Below are 7,387 nucleotides of genomic sequence, written 5' to 3'. Positions count from 1 at the left end.
GTTTGAATAGAAAATATGAATCACAAAAGCACATTCTCTAAACTAAATAATTCAATTAAAATCACCCATAAAGGGATGGATTCTCAACATCAAACAATCAAGTATGTTTAAACCAGAAATTAAATAACAATTATTAAAGGTTCTTCTTCACCTAAAGGCAAAGGACACTTAGCCACTCATGGTGCTAATTGATAGGGGGCAACAACAGTTACCTTTCATGGAACACAATACGCAGGTGAAGAGTTTGAGCAATGTTGATGGAAGAAGCGGCTGTAGAGATGATAGTGTGGCAACTAACGATGGTGTTGATCTCTGCACGATGCTATCCAAAAAAACCTGTAGAGAAGAAAGAGATTGGAAAAAGAAAAGGAAAACGAGAGAGGAAAGGAGAGACGGAGGAAAGAAATAAATAAAATCCCCAAAAGAGAAATCCTGGAGAGCCTTTTGGAGAGAAAAATAAATAAATCAATATTAGCGAAGAGAGAGAATAGTGAGAATTTGGGAAGAGAGGGATTTTAGGAAAGATGCGATTTAGGAGAATTGGGAGACGGTGGGCAGCATGTGATTGAGAGAAAACGTGAGAGAGAGGAATTTAGGTGAAGATGCAAGAGAGAATTCGTGTAAGAGTTTTTGGGGAGAGAGGAGGAGAGAGAGACTATAGGGAGATGGGAAACCGTAGTGGGATGAGAGATTTGGGAAAAAGGGAGAGAAAATAGGAAAAGATTTTGGAAAAAGGGAAGAGAGAAGAAAGAGAAGAAAAAAGAAAGGAAAGAGAGGGAGAAGGAAACGTGAGGGAGAGAAGAGAAGGGGGGAGAGTTTAACCTAAATTCTAAATTTGATCAATATCCTCTTTTTGAAAATATCTCTCCATTCTGGTTCCGGATGGATCCAATCCAAGAATTAAAGTTGCTCCAATTAATGTTCCGGACGATGTGAGCCCAATATCGGATATCTTCTAAAAATTTTCCAATTTTTTGAAATTATGGTTATGCCCTTTGGGTCTTCAGTGAAACTTCTTCCCATCTCGTCCTTGATCACATGTGAGTCGATCTATGGGTAAACTGGTGCCTAGATTGCATTAAATCCTTCCATTCAGCTTCTTTTATGCGCATGACCCTGTAACACCCTGCAATCATAATTAAATAGCAAAATGAAATTAGTTAAATTAAAACCAACAATTAAATAGAAATTCAATGCATAATTACAGCCCGATCAATTTTGTCCCCGAAATTTGTCGTACCTTGTAAGTAACCCAGAGAAGGGTACTTCACCCGCATCTCCACTTTCGCTTTCCAAAATGCTTCTTCCTCCGGATGATTGCACCACTTCACCTTTACATAGTGGATAGGTCGGTTGCGAAGGTGAACAATCTTACTATCCAGAATCTTCTCGGGCTGTTCCTTGTAGGACATATCAGCTGCGAGCTCCGACGGCTCCTGAGATAAAACATGGCTCAAGTTGTGAACGTACTTCCGCAATATGGAAACATAGAAGACGTCATGCACACAGTCCAAGGATGGTTGGTGTGCCAACCGATAAACCACCGACCCAATCTTTGCAAGGATCTTGTATTGTCCAATGAATCTCAGACTCAACTTGCCCTTCTTACTGAACCTCATCACTCCTTTAGTAGGTGACACCTTAAGAAACACCTTGTCCCCGATAGCAAATTCCAGATCCCTTCGACGCTTATCCGCATAACCCTTTTGTCTAGATTGGGCTGCCTTCATTCGCACACGAATCAAATCCACCTTTTTACTTATTGCCTGGATCAACTCGGAACCAAGGATATGATGATTACCCACCTCATCCCAGTATAGAGGTGTTCGGCACTTCTTACCATACTAGGCTTCGAACGGTATCATTCCGATGGTAGCTTGGTAATTGTTGTCGTAAGCGAACTCAATGAGTGAGACATGCTCATCCCAGCTGCCTTGCATATCAATAGCCCAAGCTCGGAGCATATCCTCCAATGTCTGGATGGTCCTCTCTGACTGTCCGTCTATCTGAGGATGAAAAATAGTACTAAAACTCAGTAATGTACCCATTTCCTTTTGAAATCCACCCTAGAACTTAGATGTAAACCTGGAGTCACGGTCAGTTATGATGCTAACAGGGACTCCATGCAAGCGAACCACATTATCAATATACAAGCGAGCCAACCTGTCATCGAGTAGGTGACCTTCATCTGGATGAAGTGAGCTGTCTTCGTCAATCTGTCCACGAAAACCCATATGGCATCGACACCTCTAGGTGTATGGGGTAACCCAGCGACGAAGTCCATAGTAACATGCTCCCACTTTCACTCCGGGATGGGCAACGACTACAAAAGGCAATGAGGTTGCTGCCTACCTGCTTTCACCTGCTGACAAGTGAGATATCTTGCCACAAACTCAGCTACATCCCTCTTCATTCCACTCCACCAGTAGTGACCCTTCAAGTCTCTGTACATTTTTGGGCTACCTGGATGGATTGAATACGAAGAGTCATGAGCTTCGGATAACACTTACTTCCTCAACTATGTATCACTAGGAATGCATAGCCGGTCTCTAAACGTGAGGACTTCACCCTCAGATAAGGTAAAGTCTAGTTCTCGCTGCGTGTCCTCTTTGATTGCTTCAATGATTCCTTGACACTCTTCATCGGAGGCTTGGGCTGACTTGATCTTTTCCACCAAGGTTGACTATACTGATAAGACTGCCATAGATAAGGTAACACCCTCTACCAGTAGCTCTAGGTCCATCCTCGTAGCTTCTTCAATAAGCTCTTCACTGACCGCGAAAAACGCTAAAGAAAAGGTCTGTGATTTTTGGCTTAGCGCATCAGCTACTACATTTGTCTTACCGGGGTGGTAATGGATGGTATAGTCATAGTCTTTCATCAACTCCAACCACTGTTGTTGCCTGATATTGAGTTCCTTCTGTGTGAAGAAGTACTTGAGACTCTTATGGTCACAGTAAATCTCGCTTTTCTCGTCGTACAAATAATGTCTCTAGATTTTCAGAGAAAAAACCACAACTGCAAGCTCTAGATCATGGATAGGGTAGTTCTTCTCATAATCCTTCAACTGTCGAGAAGCATAGGCCACTATCTTCCCATCTTGCATCAGAACACAACCCAAACCCATTTTGGATGCGTCACTGTAGACTATCATCCCTCCAATACCATTTGGAATAGTAAGTACCGGAGCAGTAATCAGCTTCTGCTTTAGCTCCTGAAAGCTATTCTCACAGTTCTCAGACCACTCAAACTTCATTCCCTTTCGGGTCAGTCGAGTCATAGGAGTGGAAATCTTTGAGAAGTTCTCTATGAATCTTCTGTAATAGCCCGCCAGACCCAAGAAACTGTGAATGTCTGTCACCTTCTTAGGTGTCTCCTAGTCGACTACTGACTTCACCTTGCCAGGGTCAACTTCAATACCCATGATGGAAATAAGATGTCCCAGAAATACCACTTGTTGTAGCCAAAACTCACACTTACTGAATTTGGTGTACAACTGTTTCTCTCTCAAGCGCTGCAGTACCAGGAGGAGGTGATCTGCATGCTCTTCTTTGCTCTTGGAATAGATCAAGATGTCATCTATAAAAATGATAACATACTTATCCAGGACATCATGGAACACCCGGTTCATTAACTCCATGAAGGCGGCTGGGGCATTGGATAGTCCGAAGGACATGTTCAAGAACTCATAATGGCCATAGCGAGATCTAAATATTGTCTTGCTGATGTCACCTTCCCTAATCTTCAGCTGATGGTACCCCGATCGAAGATCAATATTTGAGAAAACCTTGGCACTCTGTAATTGGTCGAATAAGTCATCGATCCTGGGCAAAGGATACCGATTCTTGAGCGTCAATTTGTTGAGCTCACGGTAGTCGATGCACATCCGCATGCTACTATCCTTCTTTTTCATAAATAGCACAGGCGCTCCCCAAGGAGACACACTAGGTCTAATAAAACCATTCTTTAACAAGTCATTTAGTTGCTCCTGTAACTCCTTTAACTCGGATGGGGCCATTCTATAGGGAGCCTTGGACACTGGAGCTGCACCAGGTACCAGGTCGATCATGAACTCTGTCTCACGGATTGGTGGTAACCGTGTTAGATCTTCTAGGAAAACATCCAGAAAGTCTCTTGCCACCCTTATCTCTTCTAGAGGCTCGACTTTCATCTCTGTGTCTACCACAGATGCCAGGTAACACTGACATCCCTCGTCCAATAGTTTCTGAACTTGGAGAGCCGAATTTATAGCTTTCTTGGGTTTCTCCCGCCTAATACCCTTGAACATAAACTCTACACCGCTCTCTGGTTTGAGCAAGACTTTCCTTTCGGTACAGATTAGGCTAGTTCCATTAGTGGATAGCCAATCTATTCCTAAGATGACGTCAAAGTCCTTCATATCAAGGCCTATCAAACTTGCCACAAATCCGTGATCACAAACATATACGGGACAAGGATTATAATTCATGTCGAGTTCAACCTTGCTGCCCGTTGGTGTGCTAACCACTAGGTTTTAAGCCATCTTCTTTGGTTTGATAAGTAACTTTTTCGTAAAAGAAGGGGATACGAAGGAGTGTGACGCACCCGAGTCAAACAAGGTATAAGCAGGTAGGGAGAAAACATAAACTATACTTGACAGATAACAAACAATCCATCATAGAAACAAAACCTACATGAATGCACATCTCAAGGGTTGGAGTGCATTACCTGTGATAACACTGGGGTCAGCCCAGGCCTCTTCGTTGGTGAGAGAGTACACTCTTCCTTGAGTTCTACTGGCTGGGGCAAGGAGAAGAGAGCGAACAACCACCTTAGTTTGAGGTGCCTTTGGGGACACAGTAGGCCATGAACTTCCCTAGCGGGGCTTCGGTCAATCTCTACTCATGTGCCCGGCTTCTTTGTAGTTATAGCATGTGATAGTCTGAGTCCCATAGTGAGGGTTTGATGGGGGCTTGGGCGCACTGGGCTTGCGAGACTGGATCAGGGGCGCAGCAGTGTAGGGTCCCCTTCTCTGAAACTTGCTGGATCCTCTGGAATCATAAGAGGTCATAGGCCTCTCGCCGGCTTGGATGGCCCTATAATTCTGTCTTTACTCATCCTCAATAATCTTAGCTGCCTGCACTACCTCAGCGTAGGTGGAGTAGTTGTCCAGCACTACAAATGTGCTGATGCTAGCTCTTAGTCCTTTTTCACACTTTCTTGCCTTGACACCGTCAGGCTTCTGATGGGCAGGGGCAAAGTGGAACAAATCCTCGAACTACTGTTGATAGTCGAGGACTGACTTAGAGCCTTGGTACAAGTTCATGAGCTCTAGCTCCCTTCTGTCTTAAAAGTTTCGAGGAAAGAAGTTCTGTAGGAAGACCTTTATGAACTGAGCCACATAGCATTAGGGTGTGTGGCCCTGAAGTTTTCCTTAGTGGAAAGCCACCAAGAATCGGCATCGCCCCAGAATTGGTATACTGCACACCTAATCTTCTCAGCATCAGTGCACTGAAGCACTTCGAAAATCCTCTCAAGGTTTCAAATCCAATGGGCTGGTAGCAAAGAGTCACCAGCCGGCTTCTCGAACATAGGAGGCCAGTATTTATAAAATTTCTTCGAAAGCTTGGAGGGATCCGCATAAGCTGGTGTCACCGTTGTAACCTGTTGAGTCTCAGGATTAGGAGGGAGAGGTGGTACTGGCACTGCTTATGCCAAGGGAGTCCCAGTAGCAATGGGTGCCGGAGGGGTGTTAGGCCCAGCAGCAGTTGTAGGAATTGGAGGGGGAGGAACTGCATGTACTGGAGGGGGTGCCTGTCGCCGTTCCCTATCGATCTCTCGGAGTTGATTAGTCATGTTCTACATGAAAGTGCACTGCTCTTGTTTCGCCTCTCGATGCTCACGTTGCATGGCTTGCAACATGTTGCTCATCAATGCGGCCACATCCGCACTATTGTTGATAGGTGGAGGTACCGATAAGGCCGTGTTAGAGGCATCGTCAGCCTCGTCCCTAGGAGGGGAACGGTTCCGATTTTGAGTATTAACCATGTCTTAACACCTGTTCATGTTTTAAGATGCTTGACAGGGTTAGTACACGGAGACCAAAAAGGAACAACAAGTTATGGCACTTCAAAGGCAAAGCATAAAGGAGAGCGTACAAGATAAGAAGTAACACACAAGGGCCAACAAGGAACATGGGAGAAATGTCGGTCCAAAAAACCAGGTCAAAAGCCCTTTAAAACATGGACTGATTCACGGATGGAACCAGTCATGTGAGTCTGTTCATGACTCCGTCCCAAAATAAGCAGGACGGATTAACGGACGGATTTTACATCGTGAGTCTGTTCGTTGATCCGTCCTCAGGTTCTTAAGTTTTGAACAAGCACAGAGTCCAATGAAACTACGGACGGATTTAGTACTGGGGTTCCGTCCTTAGAGTTGGGTTAAAAATCAAAATAAAAAATCATACAGAATATCGGACGGATCCTTGGTCGTGGTTCCATTCGATGTTCCGTGCAATTAAAAACACGAAAAGTCACAATTTTACGCTGGATGGATTTACAGACGGAACCACGATAGTGGATTCGTTTGTGCGTCCATCCGAGGAATTTTCATAAAAAATAGGACTGTGAGTTTCAAACTCATTCAGCCTTTTAAGAAGACGAAGCTACAGAGCATGGGAGCTCCAGGCAGCGTCCGTTCGAGGACCCATTGCCATCTTCTCTTGGCTTTGAAGATAAAACACTCCAAAACCAATCTCCTAGCACTCCAAGGTAAAACCCTTCTCTTCTCCATTCCCAGTTTCCCGAATTTCTTCCTTGTTTCCTAGGGTTTTTATTCATTTTCCTTCCTTGCTGTACAATAAGCATGAACTTATAATTTAGGTTGTAGTTCCATGATACCATTGATGTCTTGGAGTATGTAGCACCCTCATCGTTGACACCACCCCAGATTTTTGCAATAGTTGGGAAAAACCTTGCAAAATCGAAAATGGTTCCCTGTTTTGGGCATAACCTTCTCATAGTTTGAATGTGCTTAAGATTTCTTTCTAAGCTTCACATCTACATGCCAATTGAATGTGGTTAGGCTTAGTTGGACCATTTGATTACTTCCTTGGTGAGGCTTGGGAGGAAATTCCCCAAATTTTGCTGTTTTAGGGAATATTTTCAAGGTATAAGTGCCTTCATTGCTTCCTTCCCAAATATATAAGTTTAGTTTGTTAAGTTACCTTTCAAACATGTATAAGGTCATCTATCTAGCTATAAACTAGAGTTTGAAAATAATTTCCTTATACTTGCATTGATTCTTTTCTAACTCCATTCTAGTTGAATGTAGGAACTTCACAACATACTTTTGCATTTAATGTTCTCTTATCCCTTTGTACATTGTTATATTTGCATTTGAGTTA

The 7,387-nt window shown here is 43.6% G+C and overlaps 1 protein-coding gene across 1 annotated transcript; it reads right to left on the bottom strand.

Moving 5' to 3' along the window:
- Positions 1-1,034: 1,034 nt before the first annotated feature.
- Positions 1,035-1,730, bottom strand: LOC122655181. Its single transcript, XM_043849398.1, has 2 exons — positions 1,241-1,730; positions 1,035-1,126 (listed from the first exon to the last, which is right to left on the bottom strand). Exons 1-2 carry the CDS (start codon positions 1,728-1,730, stop codon positions 1,035-1,037), a joined length of 582 nt encoding a protein of 193 aa, XP_043705333.1.
- Between the last annotated feature and the right edge of the window lie 5,657 nt (positions 1,731-7,387).

The sequence above is a fragment of the Telopea speciosissima genome, chromosome 3, assembly GCF_018873765.1.
Source record: "Telopea speciosissima isolate NSW1024214 ecotype Mountain lineage chromosome 3, Tspe_v1, whole genome shotgun sequence".
Lineage (NCBI taxonomy): Eukaryota > Viridiplantae > Streptophyta > Magnoliopsida > Proteales > Proteaceae > Telopea > Telopea speciosissima.
The sequence above is the reverse complement of the archived record's forward strand: the minus strand, read 5'-3'. Positions and strand labels throughout refer to the sequence as shown.